Source organism: Podarcis muralis, chromosome 4 (assembly GCF_964188315.1).
Source record: "Podarcis muralis chromosome 4, rPodMur119.hap1.1, whole genome shotgun sequence".
NCBI classification, from domain to species: domain Eukaryota; kingdom Metazoa; phylum Chordata; class Lepidosauria; order Squamata; family Lacertidae; genus Podarcis; species Podarcis muralis.
In genome coordinates, this window is record NC_135658.1 from 1,945,491 (window position 1) to 1,973,299 (window position 27,809).

The 27,809-nt window shown below is 47.7% G+C and overlaps 3 protein-coding genes and 1 pseudogene across 8 annotated transcripts in view; 3 read left to right on the plus strand and 1 right to left on the minus strand.

Annotated features, from left to right (window-relative positions):
• The window catches only part of LOC114589664 (uncharacterized), a 999,511-nt gene that overhangs the window by 702,547 nt on the left and 269,155 nt on the right, over window positions 1-27,809 (minus strand). The window lies entirely within an intron of this gene.
• The window catches only part of LOC114589671 (uncharacterized), a 184,200-nt gene that overhangs the window by 29,668 nt on the left and 126,723 nt on the right, over window positions 1-27,809 (plus strand). The window lies entirely within an intron of this gene.
• LOC144327593 (uncharacterized) overlaps window positions 1-27,809 on the plus strand; it is a 94,983-nt pseudogene that overhangs the window by 9,784 nt on the left and 57,390 nt on the right. The window lies entirely within an intron of this gene.
• On the plus strand, window positions 524-13,269 carry LOC144327595 (uncharacterized). The gene is made up of 2 exons (XM_077927956.1): window positions 524-1,958; window positions 11,874-13,269. Exons 1-2 carry the CDS (start codon window positions 1,925-1,927, stop codon window positions 13,058-13,060), a joined length of 1,221 nt encoding a protein of 406 aa, XP_077784082.1. The 5' UTR covers window positions 524-1,924; the 3' UTR covers window positions 13,061-13,269.

Genomic DNA, 27,809 nt, shown 5'->3' on the forward strand with positions numbered 1-27,809 from the left:
AAAGTGTTGGTGCTGACCTTTAAAGCCCTAAACGGCCTCGGTCCAGTATACCTGAAGGAGCGTCTCCACCCCCATCATTCTGCCCGGACGCTGAGATCCAGCGCCGAGGGCCTTCTGGCGGTTCCCTCATTGCGAGAAGCAAAGCTACAGGGAACCAGGCAGAGGGCCTTCTCGGTAGTGGCGCCCACCCTGTGGAACGCCCTTCCAGCAGATGTCAAAGTGATAAATAACTACCTGACATTCAAGAGACATCTTAAGGCAGCCCTGTTCAGGGAAGTTTTTAACATGTGATATTTTATTGTATTTTTGGTTTTTATGGAAGCCGCCCAGAGTGGCTGGGGAGGCCCAGCCAGATGGGCGGGGTATAAATAATAAATTATTATTATTATTATTATTATTATTATTATTATTATTATTATTATAAGTCTGAAGAAGTGTGCATGCACACGAAAGCTCATGCCAAGAACTAACTTAGTTGGTCTTTAAGGTGCTACTGGAAGGAATTTTTTAATTTTAACAAATATCCGGGTAATTGAAGTCCCCCATTACTACTATCTCCCTTCCTTTTGCATGCTTGGCCATCTGTTCCAGGAAGGCATCATCTATGTCCTCCGTTTGGCTTGGGGATCTATAGTAAACTCCCACAATGAGGTCACTGTTATTCTTCTCTCCCTTAATTTTGACCCAAATGCTCTCACTTTGGCTTTGAGGTTCTAAATCTTGGATCTCTTCACAGGTATACACATCCCTGACATATAACGCCACTCCTCCTCCTTTCTTGTCTGGTCTGTTTCTCTGAAATAGATTGTATCCCCCCATTATTACATTCCAATCGTGGGACTTATCCCACCAGGTTTCAGTGATGCCTATTATGTCATATTTAGTTTGCTGTACCAAGAGCTCAAGCTCATCTTGTTTATTTCCCATGCTTTGCACATTAGTGTACAGACATTGAAGTCCATTAATCATTCCCCCGTGTCTCTTATTTAAGGATTTTTTCCTCCCACCACTAGGTCTGTGTGCTGTTTGCTCCATTTGGTCTATGACATTTGGATGATCATCTTCATCAATTGATAGACTCCTACCTTCAGGAGCACTGTCTCCCTCCCCCACATTAGTCAGTTTAAAGCCCTCCTGATGAGGTTTCTGAGATTTTTGGCAAAAGCATTTCTCCCAACCGTTGTGAGGTGCAGCCCATCGCTTGCCAGAAGTCCATCTTCAAGAAACTGCAGTCCGTGATCTAAGAATCCAAACCGTTCCTGTTTACACCATCTGCGAAGCCAGCTGTTCACTTCCACTATTTTTCCCTCTCTCCCTGGGCCACATCGTTCAACTGGGAGGACAGATGAGATGACAATTTGTGCATTTAGTTTCTTCAATTTCCTGCCGAGAGCCTCGTAGTCTCTTTTGATCTTCTGGAGGCTATTGCTTGCAGTGTCAATGGTTCCCACATGAACCAAGAGGAAGGGGTATTTGTCAGTGGGTTTTATGATTCCTTGCAGTCATTCAGTTACATCTTGGATCTTAGCCCCGGGGAGACAGCACACTTCCCGAGACATCTTGTCAGGCCCACAGATCACTGCTTCTGTTCCCCTCAGTAGCTGGAGTTCCACCTATTTGCACAAAGATGAATACCCATAGTTAAAATACAGAATAAAAGAATTCAATTAAAGCATTAAAATAGGTACCCATAATTAAAATGTGCAGCAAAGCAATCCTATTGAAATAACACAGCATAATAAGAGGAATAACAAGAAGGAAACAACAGAGCATTGTGTAGCAGATCATATTTCTGTTGTCTCAGAGGAGGAAATTTCCCTTTTTCTCTTAGGGTCCAGTGTGCTTTGAAGATGTCACTCTTCGTTTCACGGACGAGGAGTGGGCGTTGTTGGATCCTGACCAGAGAGCTCTGCATAAGGATGTAATGGAGGAGAATTGGGGGATCGTGGCCTCTCTTGGTAAGCTTCCGTGTGGGATTGTCCTATCTGCCAGGAAATTCAAGAAATACCTCTATATGACCAATCTTATATATTTTCACAGCGCCCCCATAACACCTGGGAACCTAACACCCCCACAAGAAATAGTAAATTACAGTTTTTTCTGTCAACAATCTTCCTCCATTTCTGCCTCCTTCTACCACAGTTGGGCTGGTCTGAACTGCCCAGGCATCTTAAATGTCAGCTTCAGAGTTGTTAGGAAAGATAAGTAGCTTCTGTCAGGTTTTCTGGTTTTTTTTTTGCTGCTGTCGGTCTTGGGTTGACCTAAGAGAGAAATGACACTGGAGATGGAGGGGATGCCTGTTGGGATGCTGCCAGGGAGACAAAGTCCATCATGGCCCCCACGTCATCTCCGGACGTCCATCGATCTCCCGTAGACACGCAGTATCAGCAATTAGCGACATGAGCTTCCAGAAATAGCTTGCCACATTTTAGAGCTCATGTACACTCTTTCAGCAGATAACGCACAGCGAAAGATGCACGCAGGAGAGCATTATTAACAAGTTTATTCAGCGTTGGTCAGAACAAAGAAAACATGACTGCCAGCTTCAGTGTCTCTGGCACAGAGAGAAACGAAAGCATAGACACAACATAAACTTCCTGTGAACAGGAAATACGCAGACTCTGTGACTCACAAAGCCTGCTCCCTTTTAAGGTGGAACGGAAATATCCTAACATCCTCCCCCTTTCCGTGTAACCTGTAGTACCTGTGGTTCAACCCAATTGCAACTTCTGTACATAAACCTTAAGTTGTTCTCTGTTAACAACCTTAGACAACAGATCAGCAGGAATTTCATTTCCTGCCATGTTGGACACCTGAATGAGTCCTTTCTGAATACACTCTCTTACACGATGTAGCTTAATCTGCAAGTACTTGGTTCTTTGCTTGCAACTCTCTGAGTTCAGCAAAGCCAAACAGGATCTATTGTCTTGATACACTTGTATAGGACATTTCACAGAAACTCTGATGTCCTTAAACAGTTGCATCAACCATTCACAATCCATTAGTGAAAATAACAGAGCATTGAGTTCTGCTTCACAGGAACTTAGGCTCACTGTCGTCTGCTTCTTGCACAGCCAGTCAAACAGACAGTGGTTGTATATGTAGCATACTCCAGAAGTGCTTGTACCATCCGTGGTGTCACTTCCAAAACTTGCATCTGCAAAGATTTCAAGACCTCCAGTCTTCTGACTGGTGAACCTCAGCCTGTAGTGCAAAGTCCCTTTCAAATAGCAGGCTATGCGCTTCAGAGCTTTCCAATCCTGAACAGTTGGATTGTTGGCATGTCTGCTAAGCAGGTTACAGCTTACAGCTATGTCAGGTCTTGAGCATCTAGCAATGAAATTCAACTTGCCTAGAATGCATCTGTACAGCGTTGTGTCAGAAAACGCTTCAGCAGTACTATCTACCTGGTAACCTGTCACCATCGGTGTGTCTGCTGGGTTTGCATCAACCAAATTCAACCTGGTTAATACATCAGCAATTTTCTGTGTTTGGTGTACCAGAAAATTACCTGCTTGGTCCTTCTCCACCTGCAGAGAAAGATAGTTGGATACCTCACCAAGATCCTTCATGTCAAAGTGCTCCTTCAGCTTAGCTAGGGTGCTTTGGTACAAAGCCTGATTCTTCCAAAACATCAGAAGATCATCAACAAAACATAAACAATACAGTTTGTTTTGCCCCTCCTCCTTGACAAACACACATGGATCAGCTTTGCCCTGGTGAAAACCTAGAGAAAGCAATGTCTCAGTGAGCTTTGTGTTTCAACACCTGGCACTCTGCTTGAGACCATATAAGGATTTCCACAGTTTACAGACCATTCCCTTCTGTATCTGCATTCCATCAGGTGGAAGCATATACAGCTCCTCCCCCAAAATCCCGTACAAAAAATCTATTAATGTCATGATGGGAAACATGTAGTTTCTCCTCTGCAGCAATCTTGAGCATCAGCCGAATGCTCTCATACTTGACGGTGGGTGAGTAGGTCTCGTGGAAATCCTGTCCTGGTACCTGTGAAAAACCTCTGGCAACCAATCTGGCTTTGTGTCTGACAACCTTGCCATTCCGGTCTGTCTTGGCCTTGAAGACCCATTTGCTGCCAACCAGTCTCATTCCTGGGACTACTGGTACCAGCTTCCAAGTTTGGTTCCTATTCAAGGAATCAACTTCAGCCTTCATGGCATTAAACCAAGGCTCAGCATCTTTAGAGGTTAACTCCTGAACCTCTTTGAAGCTTGAAGGTTCCCATACCTTCTCTGAGCTACTAAGAACAGCAGTTGCCATCTTAGCAAACTCATCAGCAAATCTCTTTGGAGGTCTGCCTTTGGTCGCCCTTTCAGATCTGCGTACTAGACGCAAGTCTTCTGGACTCATCTCCTCCTTCTTAGGAGAAAAGTGACCAATGGTGAACAGTGGTTCTTCCAGTTCATTGTCAGACGCATCAGGTGGTCTGACTGAGGCCTTTGCGCTCTTGTAGTCTGCTGTGTCATCACTGTCACTGACACCAGCAGCAGCGCCGCCCACTGAACTGCAATCCGAACTCTGATCATCATCATCATCCTCAGCTTCCTCAACATTATCTGCTTTTTTCACATCATCTTCATCTTAATCTGGGTAACTGGAAAATTCCCACATTTCCCCCCCACTTAGGATTGTACTCAACACTCTTTGTGAACTTAATGGACTTAGAGTCAGTCATCCATACCCTGTATGCACCTTTTTCGTACCCCATGAACAAACCACGTGCCCCACGCTTCCCAAGCTTGTTGCTCTGTGGGGTGTGTACCCACATGTCAGAACCAAAGATTCTCATGTGCTTGACGTTGGGTTTCTTAACAAACATCTTCTCATAGGGGGTACAACCAATAGGTGATGACAGTCTCCTGCTAAAAGTGTAAACAAAAGTCGACAGAGCCTCCCCTCAATACTTATCAGGGAGATTGGCATCATGCAACAAGGTTTTTAGGCCTTGAAGCAACGTTTGATTTGCTCGCTCCACAAGTCAATTCATCCATGGAGATCTAGGCGTTGACAAGTCATGCTGGATTCCCTTCTCAGTCAGAAAAGCTTCAAACTGCTGAAAAGTGAACTCCCCGCCCCGATCAGTAAAGAGACAGCTGATACATTTACTGTGAACATTCTCCAACCAAGCACAGAATGCTTGAACTTAGGAAACGCTTGCGACTTCTGCTCGAGCATAAACACATGAATGTACCTGGAAAAAGAATCAATTAGAACCATGAAGTACCTTGCTCCACCCAAAGACGGCGCAAGTGGACCAACCAGATCTGCGTGGACTAGCTGGTAGGGTTTGGAAGCCTGCCTGCTAGACTCCGTGCCTTTTGGAGCAGCCTTCACCTTGTTCTCTGCACAAGATACACATTTCATGTGAAACTTACAGGGTTTGATGTTCACACCCTGAACCAATCCTGGCATCTTGGCCAGCGCCTGCCAAGACATGTGACAAAATCTTCGATGTGCATCATGAATGCATCCTGCACGAAGAACTTTGTTAGTTTGTGCAACACAACAAGAATCAACATTAGACACAACAGCACCATTGTCATCATAAGTTATACAGAACAAACCATCTATAAACTTTGCATGCAAAATGTCCTCTTTGCCTTTCCTGATGACACAGATGCTCCTCTTGAAGGAAATATCAAAACCACGCCCAGTCAGCTGTGGGACACTGAGCAAATTGTCTGCAGCACCTGGAACATAAAGTACACCTTTGATGGTTGTGTGCAGACTTGCCAGTCTCACAGTCCCTTCTCCTGCGATTCGCAACGTCTTTCCGTCTGCCAGGTGGATCTCACCATCTTGATGTTTGAAGGAGATAAAGAGATGCCGGTCCTTTGCCAAATGGCGGGTACATCCAGAATCTACAATAAATCTGGTCTTGGCCTTTGGAGCAGTTTTTCTGGCAAGCAAAACCTTGTTTTCCACTGGCGTGGGCTTTTGCTGCTTGCCCCCCTGCTCCTGGCCATCAAACTTGCCTTTAGCCTTTGGTGAAGCTGTGCCAGCAAACAAAGCCTTGTTTTCCACTGGCATGGGCTCTTCACCCCCCTTCTGCTTCAGGCCATCTGCAGGCAACTGTCTCTGTTTACTTCCTGCCTTCTGGTATCTGTGAGGATGACCTTGGCTCCCATGAGAAACAGAGTGTCAGTATCTCAGCTCACAGTCAGAGGTACCTGGCCTCCCCCGAGGCAGCTGAGTGAGACACTTGTTTACCTTCCGTCTGCTACTGCCGGCAGGCTAGGTAAACATCCCGGCGATTCTTCTCATTAGACGTGAGAAAGAACACACCCTCTGCTTCTCTCTTCTCTCCCTCCCTGCATTCTCCCCAGGGAGGGGAAATGAGACAGACAGGAGTCCTATTTACATGTTTTATTCCTGTCACTCAACAGTACATAGAAATGTGACTGCTCCCTTCAGACTCCATTAGGAGAGACACACCTCCGCCCCTGCACTTCCAGTACAGGTCAGATGACACTCTGAGCTAACATCCGGTGCTCAGTACAGAGAATGGACTGCCCCTTTTCCCCAGCAGTACAGCTCCAGACAATAACATCCTGTTTTGCTTTCCAGCCACCTGCTGCTGGCTTTTGCATTGGTGCTTTTTCCTGACATCCTCCCCCAAAAGCATCAATAGGCAAAACATGATCCAGAGAAGAAAACAAACAGTTGTTATACATATAACTGTCCCCAGTTGTTTCAGTTCCACCCTTGGAACTTCCCACCACTGGTTTCACCAGTGTACCTCTCTGGTTGTCTGGCTTCCAAGGAATGAGTGCTTCTGCATTACCTTGGCTTGCTACTCTCTGTTGTGTCTTTGTCTCTGACTTAGACACTGCTTTAACCTGCTTAGAGTTGTTAACAATAGCAACACATGCAACAGCTAAGTTAGCAAACTCTTTTGAGTACCTCTTTGGTGGTACACCCTTTGTAACTCTCTCAGACCTGCGTATGAGGTTCTGATTCTCTGTGCTCACTGGTTCAACCTCTGGACTTTGTTGAGAACCAGTACCAATAGCTAACAGTGGTTCTTCCTTCACCTGTGAAGGTCTATCCTTTGTGTGAGATTTTCTCTCAATGACTGTTACAACTGAACTCTCTGAGCTATCACTGTCATTATCATTACCACTGTAATCTGTGACATCAGAAAAATCATCATCATCTGAATTGCCACCTGTGGGAAATGTTTGTTCTACAACCTGCTCTTGCTCTGGAGCACTCTCTAGGAACTTTGTGAGAATCACCTGACCAGATTCAGACAAAGTTACTCTGTAGAGACCCTTTTCATATCCCACAAAAATGCCTCTGGTATTCTTTACTCCACCTGGAGCTTCTGTTCTCACATGAGACCTGAAAACCTTAAAATAGGCAACAGAAGGTTTTCTATTGAACAGCTTCTCAAAAGGAGAACATCCCAACTCTGTTGAGACTTTTCTCAACCACACATGAAGATAGGACGCTAGAGATTTGGCCCAATATTCATGTGGCAAATGTGAACTCAGCAATTGCGCATTCATCCCCTTTTGCAATTCTTTGTTCACTCTCACACAGACCCCCCTGTTCCACGCTTCTGGCGAAACAGCAATTTTGTGGTCTATCCCTTTTCCATCCAGGAACTTCTGAAACTTCTGTAACAGAAAAACTTGTTTGTCATCTGTGAAAAGACAATCAATGTTAGCATCATGCATATTTTTAACCTTGTCACAAAACTCCTGAAACTTTTCTAAAGTTTCTTGCGGTTTCTTCATCAAATAAACCCAAGAATAATTTGTGAAACAATCCACACACAAAAGGTAATATTTTGCACCGCCTCTAGATGGTTCTAGAGGACCAATCACATCAGCATACACCCGCTGAAATGCTCTGTCGACCTTGTTAGTCACCTTCCTGGTGTCCGTTTTGGTCACACCTGCAAGAGAGATTTCGTTAGAATCAGAAGAATTACATTTCATGTAATCACTTTGATCAAAAGTCAACAAATACAGTCCATCTTTCTCTCTGGCAGTAAGAAACAGTTCTCCATCTTTGTAGATCTTGCAGCTTTTAGCATCATAGGACAGCTTCAGTCCTTTCTTTGCAATCTGCGACACACTCAGCAGATTAAATCTCAGTACTGGAACCAGGTAAACATCGCTTATAGTCAAGTTCAGACTCTCGAGATACACAGTCCCAATTCCGGTCGCTTCCAACTCTTGACCGTTGGCCTGTTTCACAGCGAAGCTTTGCTTCTTCAACGACGAAAACAGTCCTCTGTGCGGGCATAAATGTTTTGTACAGCCCGTGTCGATTATGAACGCGTTCCCAACATCTGGCGTGGTTCCTTCCGCCATCATAGCCTTTGCAGGTTTCACCTGGCACTTGGAACGGCTTTTGCCTGACGCCTGAGTCTTCGTAGAGCTGCTCTTGGCTCCTTTTGACTGTCGCGGCTTCCTACAGTTCCGCTGTAGATGCCCAGTCTGTCCACAATTGTAGCATCGGACAGCACTCAATGCTGCTCCATGCTCCTCAGTAGCATCAGCAGTGGGAAGATTTGAACTCTGTTCTTGCCTCCCCCTGTCCTTCACTTCCAGTGCAGTAAGTCTGTCGTGTTCATTCAGGACCACAGCACACACTCTCTCCGCGGTCAGCTGCGCGGCCGGTAGGGAACCAAGCTGACTGGCAACAACCTTGTAGGTGTGATTAAGGCTGTTTATCATCATGAAGCAAAACACTTCCTCCTGAAGACGGAAATTGCGTTCCACCATCTGTTGGCGCAGAAACTTCATTTGTTAGGTGCGCTTGAACATCTCCATCAGGCGCAAGTCTCAAATTGGTTAACTCCTCAAAATACAGCAACGCTGAAGAACCAGCATCTCTCTGATGCGTTGTGCGCAGCGTATCCCAAACCTCTTTCGCATTTTCTAAATGCTGGATATGCACAAGCTGCTGATCTGAGACACACAGAATTATAGCAGTCCTGGCCCTCACGTTCCGTGATTCCCAACCTCTGGTTGGTGCTGCAGGGATGGGGTTTTCAATTACATTAAAAAGCCTCTGATTCTGCAGCAGGGCCTTCATCTTTACAGACCAAGATGAATAATTGTCATTGGTTAAGGGAGGTGGGTAAGGCAGAGCTCCCTTCTTGGCATCCATCTTGAAGCCAAGCCTCTAGCTCACACTCTCAAACAAGCTGTAAAATCCAACAGTTGTTTTTTTCCTTTCTCAGTCAGGCAGGCAAAGTGCAAGTTGTTTACGCTCTTTTGCACCTGGCAGCTAAACTCTGGCTGCTATGGAAAGTCCCCTTCCAAGAGCACGTAAACTTGTAGTCAAAACATTCCCTGGTAATGTTTTGCTCTTCCCAGCCTCACTGCCAGTAACTTTCCACGACCGTTACTTAGCAACAATGCATACAGGACTTCTTATCTTAACCACAAGAATTTATGGAATGCAGGCTGAGCTTCCAAGCTGCAGGCCTCTTCTCCCGGAGTTTTTGCTTTCTTTGAAACGCAGCTCCGTGAACCAGAGAATTAATCAATCTGCGTTCACACTTTTAGCCCGAAATGCAGCATACCTTGAACTCTGTTGCTTGGAAAACACTTTCCTCTGGGTCCAGCTGTCTGTTCTCAGCTTCTGGCTGCTCTCAGACGCTTCTCTTCCCCCTTGGAGCAGAGGAGGACAATCCACCAGCCTCTCATGCAGATGTCCGATGAATCGCAACCATCCGAAGGCTGCCATATGTCAGTATCTCAGCTCACAGTCAGAGGTACCTGGCCTCCCCCGAGGCAGCTGAGTGAGACACTTGTTTACCTTCCGTCTGCTACTGCCGGCAGGCTAGGTAAACATCCCGGCGATTCTTCTCATTAGACGTGAGAAAGGACACACCCTCTGCTTCTCTCTTCTCTCCCTCCCTGCATTCTCCCCAGGGAGGGGAAATGAGACAGACAGGAGTCCTATTTACATGTTTTATTCCTGTCACTCAACAGTACATAGAAATGTGACTGCTCCCTTCAGACTCCATTAGGAGAGACACACCTCCGCCCCTGCACTTCCAGTACAGGTCAGATGACACTCTGAGCTAACATCCGGTGCTCAGTACAGAGAATGGACTGCCCCTTTTCCCCAGCAGTACAGCTCCAGACAATAACATCCTGTTTTGCTTTCCAGCCACCTGCTGCTGGCTTTTGCATTGGTGCTTTTTCCTGACACAGAGCTCTCAGCTGCTGACTCCTTGGTTCCCCCTGGAGGCTGGAATGCTGCCTGGGATGACATCACAGTCAGCTCCCCCTGCAGCTTGCAACCGGTGCCCTCGGCATCCCTGCATTCACTCGCATTCTGGGAAACAGCCAGGACCTCCGATGCAGTCAAACTCTGGGCTGGGATGACTGGCAGATGGGCTATCTTCAAAGCATTCCGCATCTTATGTGCAGTGGTGTTGCCAGCCAACGTGGCAATTTCCTCCAGAGAAACGGACAAGACTATTACGTCTATGGCCTTTGAATTTTGGGACCTCCATCTATCTGTCAGAGGAACGGGAGGGACTTCAGACACAATGTGCCACACTCCAAACTGATGCAACAAACTTTCACACCATTTTGCCCAGGTCTCATAATTGTGCCGATTTAACTTTGGGCACTCAGCAGCTTCAGAAGCTTGTAAAAACTCCATTTCAGCTATTCACTTGAGCCGTGAGTCTTTTTCACTTCAGAGACTCCTTATCTTGGCACCCGTAAATCACGAAGCCTGCTTGGCTCGGCTCCCAGGCCAATTAGGCCAGCCGGACATCGAAGAGACTCTGCTGCGGCAAACAGAAAAGCCTGATTTGCTTTCGCTTTCCCCACACATACCTTCACAGTCTCTTTCACAGTCTTACTCTCCTGTAAGTGCCGTGAATCTGGGCCCGAAACCTTTTGTTGGGATACTACCAGGGAGACAAAGTCCATCATGGCCCCCACGTCATCTCCGGACGTCCATCGATCTCCCGTAGACACGCAGTATCAGCAATTAGCGACACGAGCTTCCAGAAATAGCTTGCCACATTCCAGAGCTCATGCACGCTCTATCAGCAGATAATGCACAGCGAAAGATGCACGCAGGAGAGCATTATTAACAAGTTTATTCAGCGTTGGTCAGAACAAAGAAAACATGACTGCCACCTTCAGTGTCTCTGGCACACAGAGAGAAACGAAAGCATAGACACAACATAAACTTCCTGTGAACAGGAAATACGCAGCCTCTGTGACTCACAAAGCCTGCTCCCTTTTAAGGTGGAACGGAAATATCCTAACATCGCCATGCCAGGGCCAAACAACATCTGTCCCAGAGAAGAGCCAGGCTGATTGAATCTCAGGTAGTACTAGCAGTGAGAATAATAGCAAGAATAATAATTTTTATTTATACCCTGACCATCTGGTTGGGTTGCCCCAGCCAATCTGGGAAGCTTCCAGCACATATACAGTGGTACCTCTGGCTGCGAATGGGATCCGTTCCGGAGGTCCGGCCAGATAATGAGGTTTTCGCAACCCAAGGATCACTACGCATGGATTTGCCACTTTCATAAGCTGATATTTACGTAACCAGAGCGTTACGTAACCCGAGGTGCTACTGTATAAACATGAAACAGTAATAATAACAACAATCTAATCCAATGAAAAAAGTACAAAAATTTTACAAAAAGTACAAAAATTTTAAAATGTGTAACTTACTTCAAACAAAGCAACATTCAACCAACGATTAGAATCCAATAATAAATACATTGGTTTATTAAAAATAACAAAGGTAATGAACACTGCCTTCTCTACAACAAATTTAATGAGCATTATTCCATAACTAGGGGCTCCATTTGTTCCTGAGGCTCTAATCCCTTTTTCTCTCCATTGCAGATTGTGATGAATTGGAAATCAAGAACAAAGGTGACCACAACACAATCTGCAGAGTGGAGAAGGCACGTAAAAATTTGGAATGTGGAAAGAGCTGCAGTCAGAGCTCCCATTCCAGTTCCCATCAACGAAATCTCATTGGAAAGAAACCCTATCGGTGCGTGGAATGTGGAAAGAGCTTCAGTCAGAGCTCCGATCTCACTTCCCATCAAAGAATTCATACAGGGGAGAAACCCTATCAGTGCATTGAATGTGGAAAGAGCTTCAGTAGCAGCTCCGATCTCACTAAACATCAAAGAATTCATAAAGGGGAGAAACCCTATCAGTGTGTGGAATGTGGAAAGAGCTTCAGTCAGAGCTCCAATCTCACTTCCCATCAAAGAATTCATACAGGGGAGAAACCCTATCAGTGTGCGGAATGTGGAAGGAGCTTCAGTCACAGCAACAGTCTCACTTCCCATCAAAGAATTCATACAGGGGAGAAACCCTATCAGTGTGTGGAATGTGGAAAGAGCTTCAGTCAGAGCTCCCATCTCACTTCCCATCAAAGAATTCATACAGGGGAGAAACCCTATCAGTGTGTGGAATGTGGAAAGAGCTTCAGCATGAGCTCGGATCTCACTAGGCATCAGAGAATTCATACAGGGGAGAAACCCTATCAGTGCATGGAATGTGGAAAGAACTTCAGTAGAATCTCTGATTTCACTTCCCATCAAAGAATTCATACAGGGGAGAAGCCCTATCAGTGTGTGGAATGTGGAAAGAGCTTCAGTAGAAGCTCCGATCTCACTAAACATCAAAGAATTCATACAGGGGAGAAACCCTATCAGTGTGTGGAATGTGGAAAAAGCTTCAACTACAGCTCCTCTCTCACGTCCCATCACAGAATTCATACAGGGGAGAAACCCTATCAGTGCATGGAATGTGGAAAGAGCTTCAGTAGCAGCTTCGATCTCCCTAAACATCAAAGAATCCATACAGGGGAGAAACCCTATCAGTGCATGGAATGTGGAAAGATCTTCAGTCAGAGGTCCTCTCTCACTTCCCATCAAAGAATTCATACAGGGGGAAAACCCTATCAGTGCGTGGAATGTGGAAAATGTTTCAGCCAGAGAGTCCATCTGAATATCCATCAAAGAATTCATACAGGGGAGAATCGTGGAATTGTAGAATTTTCAACCTTGCAGTGATCCCTGGTGCAATCTATTCCACCCATGTGATGGAGGAATACCAAGTAAAGTATCCATGACACATGACCATCCAACTTCATTTGAAAACCTCAAAGAATGGAAATTCCAGGACTCCCAAGGGAGTCCAATCCACTAACAACTCTTGCTGTCAAAAAGTTATTCCGCATGTTTAGTTAGTCTTTTTTTTAAAAAAATAAAACTTGAAGGCATTGGTTTGTGTCCTACCTTGTGGAGCAGGCGTCCTATTGGGAAGACCCAGTTCTCTGAGTGCATGTTCTGGAAGTTGGGCAATAGGGGCATGTAATGGTTCTAGGGGTTGCTCGTGCGTAAGCCGGTGCAAACACTTGGCTGGATTGCCTGAGTGAACCTTTTCTGTCCAGACAGCCACTCACCAGTGGCTGTCTCAATCGCTGGCAGAATCCATCAGTGGGCATTTCTTAAACTTCTTCCAGCAAAGAAGCACTTTGACGCCTAGTCTCCTACTCTCTCTGTGCGAAAGCCTTCTGCGCAAGGAGGGCGTAGGCAGCGGAGGACCTCTACTCTCCCCGCTGGTCCCCGGCAAGGAGTCATGGGACCGCCTCGCCGCTTCCCCCATCTGCCCCCATTCTCCACTGGTGCTACGCTGATTCTCTTCCCCAGAAGATGGGCTGCCTCTCCCAATCCCAGGACGCTCTCCGGAATCCCTCTGGATTTTGCTCTCTCCCTCCGGCACTGATGGCAGTTCCCTGACAGGGCAGTACAGGATTCCTTTTGGTGTACCGACCTCCCCACTGCACCAAGGATTCCCTGCCCGAGCTCCTCCAGATCGTGGCGGATGTTCTCCTGGAGATACCTATTTTGGTTGTCCTAGGGGATTTTAACATCCACACCGACATGACCTTACAAGGGGCCGCTTGGGACTTCGTGGAAAGCCTGGCCTCCATGGGGCTGTCCCTGAATATGTTTGGCCCAACTCATAGTCACGGACATGCCTTAGACCTGGTGCTCACCTCTATGGATGTTGGTGATCTGACACTAAGTAAAAGAAGTGCCATGGTCAGATCCCTTCCTGGTGCAACTGGACTTCTCTGTGAACCTTCCCCTCTGCAGGGAGGTGGGACCGATTCAGATAGTCCGCCCCTTAATGGATCCAAATGGTTTCCAGAGAGCAGTAGGGGATGTTTCATCCCATATTGATGGCCTTTCAGCTGATTCCTGGTGGCCCGCTGAAATGTGGAGTTAACCGGGGCTATTGACTGTTTGGCTCCGAAGTGCCCTCTCCAATTGCATGGAGCCCGGACACCCCCATTGTTTTCCATGGATCAGAGGGCAATGAAACAGTCGCTGAGACGGCTAGAGCGCCGGTGGCGGATAACCCATTCTGAATCTGAGCGGACACAGGCTAGAGCTCAATGTCGAGCCTACCAAGTGCTGATAGTGACGGCAAAGAAGACTTTCTTCACCGCCTCTATCTGTGGGAAACAGCAGCAGGAGACTCTTTCAGGTGGTTCGCAATTTAGCAGAACCACCTGCTCCATTAGGGCCCAGTACAGGCCACCTGATCTCCTGCAATGTTTTTGCAAAGTTTTTTGCAGACAATGTCGCTCCAATTCGAGAAGACGTAGACTCCACCGTGGAAGCAGGGCGCGAGAGTGCTAGAGTCCTGTCTAGTCAAGTTGTGTGGGATCAATTCCAATCTGTTACCCCCGAGGATGTGGACAGGCTGCTTGGACGAGTGGAACCAACCACTTGTCTCCTTGATCCTTGTCCATCCTGGCTTATAAAAGCTAGCTGAGAAGGGCTGGGCGATGGGCTTCGTGGGGTGGTGAATGCTTCCCTCCATGAGGGAGCTTTCCCAGACCCATCTTTAGATACGGGCACGATGGCCAAGTATCGCCCAGTCTCAAATCTTCCATTCTTGGGCAAGGTGATTGAGTGAGTGGTTGCTGAACAACTCCAGGCACGCCTGGAGGAAGCGTTTTGAGGGGCTGGAAGCTGGGGGCACTGTCATACAGTGGTTCCACTCCTTCCCCCTGGGCTGTGTTCAGAAAGTGGTGGGCGGGATGAGTGTTCAGAACCCTGGGCTCTCACTTGTGGGGTGCCTCAGGGATCCATCCTCTCCCCCATGCTTTTCAACATCTACATGCAGCCGCTGGGAGAGATAATCAGGGGGTTTGGACTTGGTGTTCATGAGTATGCGGATGATACCCAGCTCTACCTCTCTTTCAAATCAGAACCAGTGAAGGTCCTGTGTGAGTGTCTGGAGGTGGTTGGAGGATGGATGGCAGCTAACAGATTGAGGTTGAATCCTGACAAGACAGAAGTATACTGTTTTGCGGGACAGGAGGGGGCAGGTATGGAGGACTCCCTGGTCCTGAGTGGGGTAACTGTGCCCCTGAAGGACCAGGTGTGCAGCCTGGGAGTCATTTTGGACTCACAGCTGTCCATGGAGGCACAGGTCAAATCTGTGTCCAGGGCAGCTGTTTACCAGCTCCATCTGGTACGCAGGCTGAAACCCTTTCTGCCTGCGGACTGCCTCACCAGGTTGGTGCATGCTCTGCTCACCTCCCGCTTGGACTGCTGCAATGCGCTCTACATGGGGCTACCTTTGAAGTTCTACCCAGACACTGAGGTCCAGCACCGAGGGCCTTCTGGAGGTTACCTCACTGTGAGAAGCTAAGTTACAAGGAACCAGCAAGAGGGCCTTCTCGGTAGTGGCGCCCTCCCTGTGGAACGCCCTCCCACCAGATGTCAAAGAGAACAACTACCAGACTTTTAGAAGGCATTTGAAGGCAGCCCTGTTTAGGGAAGCTTTTTTTTTTTAAAAAAAATATTTATTAAGGTTTCAAAAGAAAAGAAAGATTACATAGATAAAAAAAGAAGAAAGAGAAAAAAAGAGAAAAAATACAAAATACAGAAAAAAGATAAAAAACACTTAAAAACAAATCAATCTTTCCATACCATACATTTCATTTCCTTGCTTCCCTGACCTCCTTTCACCCCCCTTTTTTGTATTCCAGTTCAATTAGTTAATTCAGCAATTCCTTTCCCTCTTTGTTTTTATCTTAATCCTTCAACTTAATATATTATCACTTTAGATTCTCACCTGTTAACAATCCATTTTTACATCTTTATAACATTGCTGCTAAAACCACTTAACTTCATTTGAATGCGTTATAAACACTGTATTTTTATTTTTTTATAAATATTTATTGAAGTATTTGCAATATTACAAAATAAAAAAGAAGGAAAAATACAAAATAAAAAGCAGTTAAAAACAATTCCAACTTTTTGTCACTTATCTTTCATTTACTTATTTCCCGGACCTCCTCATACCTCCCTTTTTTGTATTCCCAATTCAGTTTATTAATTCAGCAATTCCTTTCCCTCCTTATTTCATCCTGGTCTTTAATCTAAATATATTATAACATTAAATTTTAACCTGTTAAAAATCCACTTTTATCATATTCTTTTATACCTTTACAGCTAGAAACCACTTAACCTCAATCCAACATCATTCTAGCATTCATTAATTTTGCAATATTTCTGTAAATAGTCTTTAAATTTCTTCCAATCTTCTTTCACCGTCTCTTCCCCCTGGTCTCGAATTCTGCCAGTCATTTCTGCCAATTCCATGTAGTCAATCACTTTCATCTGCCATTCTTCCAAGGTGGGTAGATCTTGAGTTTTCCAATACTTTGCGATGAGTATTCTTGCTGCTGTTGTAGCATACATGAAAAAAGCTCTGTCTTTCTTTTGCACCGATTGGCCAACAATGCCCAAGAGAAAGGCCTCTGGCTTCTTCAGGAAAGTGTATTTAAATACCTTTTTCAGTTCATTATATATCATTTCCCAGAAAGCCTTAATCTTTGGGCACGTCCACCATTGGTGAAAGAATGTACCTTCAACTTCTTTACATTTTCAACATTTGTTATCGGGCAAATGATAAATTTTTGCAAGCTTGACTGGGGTCATGTACCACCTGTATATCATTTTCATAATATTCTCTCTTCAGGCATTACATGCCGTAAACTTTATACCTGTGGTCCATAACTGTTCCCAGTCAGCAAACATGATATTATGTCCAACATCCTGTGCCCATTTGATCATAACAGATTTCACCGTTTCATCCTGAGTGTTCCATTTCAACAGCAGATTGTACATTCTTGACAAATTCTTAGTTTTGGGTTCTGTAATGGGAATTGGGGTTGCTTGTGTGTAACGGATGCTGATTCTCTAGGCAACGTTGCCTGGCTAAACCTTTCCCTGGCTGGACAGCCCTTTCTCCAGCTGTGTCAGTCACTGGCAGAATCCGTCAGTGGGCGTTTCCTGAACTTCTTCCAACATAAAAATTCCTTGACGCCAAGTCTCCGCCTAGCCTCCCTGCGTAGCCAGCGGAGGTCCTGGACTCTCCCCGCTGGTCTCTATGGAAGAGTCTTGGAGCCCTCTCTCCGAAGTCCTTCCCTGCTCCCCTTCCTCCCCCGTGTCACGCTGATTACCTTCCCCAAAGGGATTGTTCTCTCTCCCTCTACTGGTCCCTTCTCCTGCATAGTCGGGGAGCCTTACCTCCACTCTCGGCTCCGATGGCAGTTAGCTGACATCCACCTTCCCCCCAGGACCCCCCTCACCTCCGTCCCGTTCCTTTGGCCTAAATTCCTCCCTTCCCTCTGATGGAGATGCGGGAAATCCCCGGAAGGAGCTACCCCCATCCTCTGAAGATTCAAACATTGCTCTCCACCTGCTACTATCTCTTCGTACTGGATAACCTTCCCAGTCCAATTCCTCTCCCTCGGATCCCTCTCCTTCCTCCTCTTCGGAGGCCGGAAACCCCACAAACTCTTCTTCCTCATCTGTAGTACCAAATTGCTCCTCCCAGAACCTCACTATTGGTTTGGGCTTCCTTGGGAACCTGCCGTGAAACTCCCCCCTGAGATCCTCATCCCTGATGGTTTCCGCAGGAACCCACGTGTTTTCCGACTCGGGTTCCCCCTCCCAAGCCACCAAATACTCCACTTGCCCTCCTCTCCATCTTGAATCAAGTATTTCCGTGGCTTGACTGCTGAGTTCCCTCTCCTCTATACATGGGTGAGTGGGGACCTCTCTCTCTCGCCCCGGAAATTCCAGCCCCTCCCTGTACAGAGAGAGTAGGGACCTATGGAACACCGGGTGTAGTTTCATACTGGTCGGCAACTTGAGCCGAAAGGCCACTGGATTAACCTGCTGTGTCACCTCAAAAGGTCCCAGCCGCCTGGGCCGCAACTTCTTGCAACATCCCTTGAAAGGTAACCCTTGGGTTGACAACCACACCCGGTCCCCCACCCGTATGGTTTCTCCTTCCCTGCGGTGCTTGTCTGCATGCCTCTTATACACTTCCTTGGCCCGTTCCGAGTTCATTTTAAGTTGTTGGTGTAAGGCCTCCATTTCTTCCACAAACTGCTCCGCTGCCGGCACACTCCACCTCTCCTCCCCTCCCCCTGGGAAGGCCCTGGGATGACACCCATAATTGGCCATGAACGGGCTCATTCCCATGGACACGTGTTCCGCGTTATTGTACGCAAATTCGGCCAGTGCTAGTTTCTCCACCCAGTCGTTCTGCCTCTCGCTGACATAGCAGCGTAGATATTGTTGGAGTATACTGTTCGCTCTTTCCGCTTGCCCGTTGGTCTCTGGGTGTCTGGCTGTCAAGTAGCTCACCTCAACTTGCAGCAAGCTCATGGCTTCCTCCAGAACTTGGAAGTAAATTGCTTCCCTCGGTCGGATAAAACCCTCAAGGGGGCGCCATGCAGTCTGATGATGTGATCCACAAACAGCCTGGCAGTTTCCTCTGCCGTCACCGCATGCAAGCAAGCTATAAAATGGCACATTTTTGTTAACTGCTCCTTAGCTCCCTCCTCCTCACAGTCAGCAGCCCCCACCATTCCTTGCCATGCCTTCCTTTGAGGGCAGACCCTGGCAAAATGCCCTGGCTGTTGGCAGAGGAAACACTTCTTGGTTGTTTTTCCCTCCTTCCCCTCCTTCCTTCGCCCTTCGTTGGAGTTTGAAGCTCCACGCGCGCGCACTCCCCCAATCTCCATTGGTTTCACGGGCTGGGAAGGTTGCTCTGGTATTTCAGGAATGCGGTTGTCATGCCAACGCTCTCCTCTCCCCTCCCGCTTCTCTTGAGCGCGCGCTTCTTCCCGTACTCCAATCGCAAGCACAGCCTTAGTCAGCTGATCCATCGACTGAGGGCGGGGCGCGCGGGAAAGTTCGTCTTTCACTGAGGGGGAGAAGCCTTCCTCAAACAGCATTTGCACTGGTTCCGAGCCCAGTTCCCACCCCAGTTTATGGATAAGCATCGCAAAACGCGACCAGTACTCTCTAACTGTCTGGCCCCCTTGCTTGCACGCCATCAGTTCCCTGCGCATCACACTCTGCTCCACTCCACTTGAGAACATGGCGTCCATGGCGCCAAAAAATTTCCGAAGATCCTTTAGGGCAGCATTCTGCATCGCCATTAATGGCTGGATCCATTCCCTGGCAGCGTCCTGAAGATGCCCGATAACATAAGCAACTCTCCCCTCGTCGTCAGCAAAATCATCATACTGCAGTTCCAACGCGTACTGTACCTCCGTCCTGAATGTGTTATAATCTCTGGGGTTTTCCCCAAACTTGTGCACCAGTCCCGGTAGCTTCTTTGCGATGGGGGTGGGCCTTCCCCGGGCATCCTGCATCCTCCGTTCATCTAGCCGCGCCTCTAACACAGCAAGCTGCTTTTCCAAATCTCGGTTTCTCTCCTCCAGATTTGGCGCTGCCGCTGCTCCCTCTCCGGCGCCTGCTCCTCCGGTTTGACTCATGATGCTGCCTGTCCTGTCGTGGTGCACGAGCAGCGTCAAGGACTGACAGATTGCTGTAATGGGAATTGGGGTTGCTCGTGCGTAATGGATGCTGATGCTCTAGGCAACGTTGCCTGGCTAAACCTTTCCCTGGCTGGACAGCCCTTTCTCCATGGCTGTGTCAGTCACTGGCAGAATCCGTCAGTGGGCGTTTCCTGAACTTCCTCCAACATAAAAATTCCTTGACGCCAAGTCTCCGCCTAGCCTCCCTGCGCGGAAGTTTTCTGCGCAGAGTGGGCGTGGTATAAATAATAAATAATAAATAATAATAATAATAATTATCATTTTATTTTCTTACTCCTGTAGTAACCTATGTTATCCATCATTTGAGAACCACGATATTGTTCTCCTTTTGCTCTTCTTTCATTTTTATCACAGTCTTTGAACTCTAATACTTTGAAGGAGCGAGGTTTTAATTTCATGAAGTGAGGCAGCTCATCCTCTATTAACAGTCATAGCTGAGATAGGAAGACCATGTTGAGGGTTTGGAGAGAGTGTTCAGATGGGAGTTAATCTGGAGGGAGAAGCTGTGGGAAGACTCTTCTTCTGGGGTCTCCTTCCATTCAGGAGGGGAGAGATTTTCTAGGAAAAGGAGATTTCTGAGTCAGTAAAAAGGACACAGATGATCCCCTGGGTCTGGCATACAAAGGAAAATACCTCGGGAGTGGGACTGCTAAGAGGCAAACTGAGGAAAAGTGGCCCCTCGCTCGTGGACCAAAGTATGAAGCCATGAAGGAAGCTGGGCTGTCCTGTCATAACTAAGTGAGGGAATGAGAGAGAAGCAGCAGAAACAGAGTTCAGCCTTTTAGCATTTATTCTGGATACCTGAAGTGTAACAACTGATTATGAGAGGAGGGAGTTTAAGAGAAGCTGTGCCTGTACAGTGGTACCTCGGGTTAAGTACTTAATTTGTTCTGGAGGTCTGTTCTTAACCTGAAACTGTTCTTAACCTGAAGCTCCACTTTAGTGAATGGGGCCGCCGGAGCACGATTTCTGTTCTCATCCTGAAGCAAAGTTCTTAACCTGAGGTACTATTTCTGGGGTAGCGGAGTCTGTAGCCTGAAGTGTATGTAACCTGAAGCGTTTGTAACACAAGGTACCATTGTAGTACCCTGTTTAATCCTGTGACATTTAGCTGAAGTAATAAGTTAACGTCTACCTGACAGAGGCCTTCCAGAATCTGATTCAGATCCAAATTTGGAAACATATGTCACCCAGACAATTTCAGAATAGATGGGAGAAAGTAAAGATTGGTTGGATGGGCTTTCAGAGAGCTGTTTCAGAATTAGATCGCGTGAAAATTGAGAACGGAGGCACCCAGGAGATGTTTGATTAACACTAGTAACAAAAAGAGTGAATGACGCAATCCTTCAGAACAGTTTTTGAAAAAAATCATGTGGTTGCCGGACAGAAAGTAGATATCTTTAGAGAGATTCCACTGAAATTGAGACTTAGGAGAACCAAATATAGGTATTTAACAATAGCACTCAGAAGAGCCCAGAGGGCATTTCCTTCACATACATGAAAAGGAGATACAGGCTAACATCAGAATTTCAGAGAGTCCTTTGACAAATACAGGAGAGACTTAGATTCCAACTGCTGAAAGGCACATACTGTGTTCTGTTAGAATGGGAGACGAAAGACGAAGAGGTGAAATCAGTTATGATTAAATGGGCACAAGATATAGGTCATAATATTATTGTGGAAGATTGGGAAAGGTTATTGAAAACCGATTTAAAATTCACAGATTGTTCCTTGCTGAAAGAAAATTATATGATGATAATGTATAGATGGTATATGACACCAGTGCAGTTAGGAAGAATGAACAAAACCAGCTCAAATATGTTTTGGAAGTGTAAAGAAAGAGACGGGACTTTTTTACCATATGTGGTAGGATTGTAATGAAATCAAAAAGTTTTGGGAAATGATATATAAGGAGTTGAAGAAAATGTTCCAATTAACATTTGTTTAAAAACCTGAAGCATTCTTGTTAGGAATTGTAGGAAAATACCTGCCAAGGAAACTGGAAAATATCTTTATGTATGCGACAACGATGGCAAGAGTCTTAACAGCACAAGGATGGAAGAATGAGGAAATCCCGACTAAAGAACTATGGCCAGAGAATTTGTGGAAATCACAGAATTGGCAAAATTGACACACAAACTATGTGACAAGGATAATGTAATGGGTATGAGTTACTCGTGCGTAAACTGGCGCCTCTCTAGGCTAAATTGCCTTGTTAAACCTTTCTGACTGCACAGCCCTTCTCATCGTGGCTGCCTCAGTCGCTAGCAGAATCCATCAGTGGGCGTTTCTTAAACCTCTTCCAAAATAAAAGCTGTTTGACACCCAGTCTCCTCCTCCTCTCACTGCGTGGGAGTCTTCTGCGCAGGGAGGGCGTGGGTAGCGGAGGACCTGTGCTCTCCTCACTGATGTCCAGTGAAGAGTCCTGGAACCCTCTCTCCGATGCCCCCATCTGCCCCCCTTTATCCCTTGTGTTGCGCTGATTTGCTTCCCCCTCTACTGAGCTGTTTCTCCCCCTGCTGCTGGGTCCTTCGCCAGCATCATCTGGGAGCCTCCCCTTCGCCTCTCGCTCCGATGTCAGTTCCCTGACATCCACCTCCCCCCCAGGACCCCCTCCACCCCCGGACCGACCTGTGGAACCAACTTCGTCCCCTTCTTCAGCCGACGAGGCGGGGAACCCCCGGAAGGAAGTGTCACCATCTTCAGTGGATTCGAAACCTGCTTCCCACCCGCTCTGATACCTGCCAACGGGGTGGCCCTCCCAGTCTGATTCTTCTTCCTCCGAAACCTGTCATCCCTCCTCCTCGGAGTCAGAAAACCCCTCAAAAACCTCTTCATTGTCTGTGGTTCCAAATTGCTCCTCCCAGAATCTCTCTAGGGGTTTGGGTTTGTCCGGGAACCTGCGGTGGAATACCTCCACCAGATACCTGTCATCGAAGGCTTCCGTGGGAACCCACGTGTTTTCAGACCCGGGTTCCCCCTCCCAAGCTACCAAATACTCCACCTGGCGCCCTCGCCACCTTGAGTCAAGTATTTCCGTGGCCATGTGATGGTGTTCCCTTTCTTCTACCTGCGGGTGTGTGGTGACTTCTCCCTCTTGCCCCGGGAATCCCCGCCCCTCCCTGTGCGGTGAGAGCAGGGACCTGTGGAACACCGGGTGTATTTTCATGCTGTCGGGCAACTTGAGCTTAAATGCCACGGGGTTCACCTGCTGTGTCACCTCAAAAGGTCCCAGCCATCTGGGCTGCAACTTCTTGCACCCCCTTTTGAAGGGTAACCCTTGGGTCGACAACCACACCCGGTCCCCCACCTGTATGGTCTCCCCTTCCCTACGGTGCTTGTCTGCCTGCCTCTTGTAAATTTCCTTGGCCCGCTCCAAGTTCATCTTCAGTTGCTGGTACAGGGCTTCCATTTCTTCCACAAACTGCTCTGCCGCGGGTACGCTCCAGTTTTCCTCCCCACTCCCCGGGAAGGCCCTGGGATGACACCCATGGTTGGTCATGAATGGGCTCATTCCCGTGGACACGTGTTCCGTGTTATTGTACGCGAATTCAGCCAGCACTAGTTTCTCTACCCAATCGTTCTGTCTCTCGCTGACGTAGCAGCGTAGGTATTGCTGGAGTATACTGTTTGCTCTTTCTGCTTGCCCGTTGGTCTCCGGGTGTCTCGCCGTCGAGAAGCCCACCTCGACCTGCAGCAAGCTCATGAGCTTCCTCCAGAACCGGGAAGTAAATTGTTTCCCGCGGTCAGAGATAACCCTCAAGGGGGCGCCATGCAGCCTGAAGATGTGCTCCACAAACAACCGGGCTGTTTCCTCTGCCGTTACCACATGTGAGCAAGCTATAAAATGGCACATTTTTGTCAGTTGGTCGACCACTACCACGACCGCTGTTTTTCCCCGGGACTTGGGCAAATCTGTCATAAGATCAATGGACACCACCTCCCAGGGTTTTCCCGGCGTGGGTAAGGGTTCCAGTAATCCTGCGGGGGCAGCCCGCTCCCCCTTTGCCCTTTGGCAGCGGTCACACTCCCGTACATATTCCCGTGCATCCTCCCTCACCCTTGGCCACCAGAACTGCCTGGTCACAAGCATCATGGTTTTGTGCTGTCCAAAGTGCCCAGCTGTGGGGTTGTCGTGGAGTTGTTTGAGTACCTTTCCCCTCAGGGTCTCCCCCGGTACATACAGCGCTCCCCTATAGTACAGCACCCCTTCCTTCTCCTCAAACCCTTCTTGGGTTCCTCTTCCATCTCGGATTTCCCGGATTTTAGTTTGCGTGAACACATCGTTTCTGGTCAGCCCAGCTAGTTCTCTCTTTTTTATATAAGATATTTATTGCAATTTTTTAAACAACAAAAATAACATCAAACACATAAGAAACAAAAAAGATCGAAGTAAGATTATAAGAAAAAGTAAGAATACAGAAAGAAAATACAGATAAAATAAAGATATTCATAAATCATATTTTCATAAACTTTGGACTTCCTCACATCACCCTTCCCTGCGTTCGCAACTATGTAGTTATATGCAGCAATTTGTTACCTTACTTCCATTCTTATTTTATAAATCTCAAATATTCAATTTCAACTTTAGAATGTATTGGTCATAGATTAAACTGCTTATATTGAATAAAATATTGCTTCAGATTTCAACATTACCTTAGACATCACATATTCTCATATATCTTACAATAATTTTACTGCTGCCATGTTTCTTTCAATCGTGCATTCTCCTAGCATTCATACAATTTGTAGTGTTTTTGTAAATAGTCTTTAAATTTTTTCCAATCCTCTTCCACCGTCTCTTCTCCCAGGTCTCAAATTCTGCCAGTCATTTCAGCCAATTCCATGTAGTCTATCAGTTGAGTCTGCCATTCTTCCAGAGTGGGCAAATCCTGTGTCTTCCAGTGCTTTGCGATTAGTATTCTTGCTGCTGTTGTTGCGTACATAAAGAAAATTCTATCCTTCTTTAACACCCCTTGGCCGACAATGCCCAGAAGAAAGGCCTCTGGTTTCTTAAGGAAGGTATACTTAAATACCTTTTTTAATTCATTATAAATCATTTCCCAGAAAGCCTTAATCCTTGGGCACGTCCACCAAAGGTGAAAGAATGTTCCTTCAGCTTCCTTACATTTCCAGCATTTGTTATCGGGCAAGTGATATATTTTTGCCAGCTTGACTGGGGTCATGTACCACCTGTATATCATTTTCATAATTGTCAGGGGTTCAGGAGCAGAGGGACAGGAGAGGGAGGAAGTAGAGACCGAGGGAGAGGAATCTGAGGGAGAAGTCAGCGAGGGTAGCCATCCGAGGTCTCTAAGTCTCTCCAGTGAATCAGAGGATTCACAGAAAGGGGCCCCAGTGGTCAGAGCCAGGGGGTTGCCAGAGGGAACACCCCAGGAAGGAGGGGCCAGAGGGGATTCAGAGAGCAGCAGCTGGAAATCGGGACCAACTTTCCCACCGGAGAGCAGTAAGGGGGAGGAGTCCCAAACATCGGCAGCAGGCAGCCTTCCGTCAGCGGAAGGACATGAGTCAGGGTTAGCCACGCCTGCATCAGAGAGCGAGGTAACGGTCAAAAGGAAGGTCAGGGGCAGCGCGCGCGCGCCAAGTTCAAATGTACAGGAGGGGGGCGCAATGGGCAGTCCGGAGAGAGAGCCGGGTCCCAAAGCCCGCCGGAGAGAAGGGGAGGAGTCCGAAGGGTCCGCTTCCGAGGCATCCCGGAAAGAAGGCACCCAGGGGGGTAGTAGGACCCAGAGGAGGAAGGAGAAACGTAGAAGGTGGAGTAAGGCTAGAGTCTTAAGCTGGTGTACAGGGGGCGGAGACTCAGACGAGGCTTCGCTGGTCTAGGGTTTAGACGTAGAGACGCACGCTAGTGTTTGGAAATGGAAACTAAATGCCAATAAAGACTTCTGTACAGTTCTAATGGCTAGCGTTGGTCTTCTGTGAGCTGAGACCGGGAGGCAGTCTCTGACAGTAAGCCTCGTCTCACAGTTATCATCGGTTTTCTTCGCCTCAAGCATCGCTAAGGAAGCGAGGCAGGGAGGGTGGAAGACTGGTGCCTTGCGAGCTCACAAGAGTCAGGCAAGATGACTACAGAACAGAAAATAGCTTCCCTGCAAGAAGCGGTGACGCTACTCAACGCTGAAATAATCGCATCCAGGAAGAGAGAGGAAGAAGCGGCAGCTGCATGCAGAGATCTTCAAGCCAGGTTGGAAGGGCTTGTAAAGCAGGGGATCCCAGCACCCAGGTCCGAGGGGATCGGTTTGGGGAAGAGAGGAGGCAGCATTGTATCTCATTTTGATGGGAATTTGCAGCAGTACCCCAATTTCAGAGCAGATGTGCTGTTTGCGCTGCAGCTGCTGGAAAGAGACTTTAGAGATGAGAGGGAAAAAGTGGGGTTTATTTTGTCTCATTTGCATGGGGACGCGAAATCATGGCTACGCAACCTGTGGAGAGATAAGGATCCAGCGCTCCAAAGCGCAGATGCGTTCATTAAGGCGATGGACTCCTGTTTCTTATCCAAAATAGACCTGGACATTGCCCGGAGGGACATATTTGGGCTAAGACAAGGGAAAGCCAGCGTAAGGCAGTATCATTCCCGGTTTTTTGCATTGGTCAACGCGCTGAATTGGGATAAGGATTCTCCGCCGGTTAGAGACCTTTTTTGGGAGGGTCTGAATGCACAGATCAAGGATGAGATGGCAAGGGGAGAGAGACCCACCACCACTCAGCAAGTGGTTGAAAGAGCGTTGTCTATTGGGGTGAGGCAGGAAGAACGTCCGTGGAGCAAAGAAGAAGGGCGTTGGGGACGTTCACCAGCGAGAGTGCCCTCCCTCTTGCCCAGAGAGGCAGCGCGTGCGCAGTCCACGCCTCCACAGGGAGGGGGCGAGGAGCAGATGGAGATTGGCGGTGCTAGGGCTCACTCAGCTACCAGAGCCTTAACGCCGGGAGCAGTAAAATCGAAGCTGCCTAGAAGGAACAGGAAGTGTTATATATGTGAGAGTGCAGAGCACATGGCGAAAGAGTGTCCCCAGAGGAGTTTCAAGCACACTGCAGCTTCAGTGACAGTATTGGACACAACTCAGCAGAGAGCACCACAGCAGGGAAACGACCAGGTCTGGCTGGAAGAGGAGGCACTGGGGCCCAGCCAGACGAGTCAGTGAGGAAGTCCCCAGAGATTTTGCAGCCCACAGACCCCCTCCCGCCCAAGCCAGTGGTGCAGCTAACCGCATCGCTTCAGCTGCCCAATGGACTCACCTTAGAAGTGCCTATTACAATTGACTCTGGCAGTAACGCAGACTTTATAGGATTGGAGTTCATTCAACAACACAACGTAGCATTACTGCCAGCCACACTGCCCCTGAAGGTTGTCACGGTGGATGGCAGGGAACTGCTAGGGGGGCAGGTGGTGCAGCAGACGCCGCCTATGGTGATGCAAATTGGGAATCACCGGGAAGTTATCAGTTTCAATGTCACCCAGCTGTCCGACACGCCTATAGTATTAGGCATGAGTTGGCTGCACAGGCACAGCCCAGCATTGGCGTGGTACCAGCGCCACCTGACTTTTGGCTCCTCCTACTGTGCAGAACACTGCATTATACCCAGTACCCGCACCGGAAGGAGGGGAGGGGGGAAGGGGGGGCTTCGAGGGGGGGATGGATGTCAGGGGTTCAGGAGCAGAGGGACAGGAGAGGGAGGAAGTAGAGACCGAGGGAGAGGAATCTGAGGGAGAAGTCAGCGAGGGTAGCCATCCGAGGTCTCTAAGTCTCTCCAGTGAATCAGAGGATTCACAGAAAGGGGCCCCAGTGGTCAGAGCCAGGGGGTTGCCAGAGGGAACACCCCAGGAAGGAGGGGCCAGAGGGGATTCAGAGAGCAGC

What these genes read in the sequence shown, in the direction of transcription:
- LOC144327595 (XM_077927956.1), top strand. Translation starts at nt 1,925, where the DNA reads ATGGAGGAGAATTGGGGGATCGTGGCCTCTCTTG. An exon ending in GGGGATCGTGGCCTCTCTTG is followed by an intron (nt 1,959 to 11,873) that starts GTAAGCTTCCGT and finishes TCTCCATTGCAG; the next exon opens with ATTGTGATGAATTGGAAATC.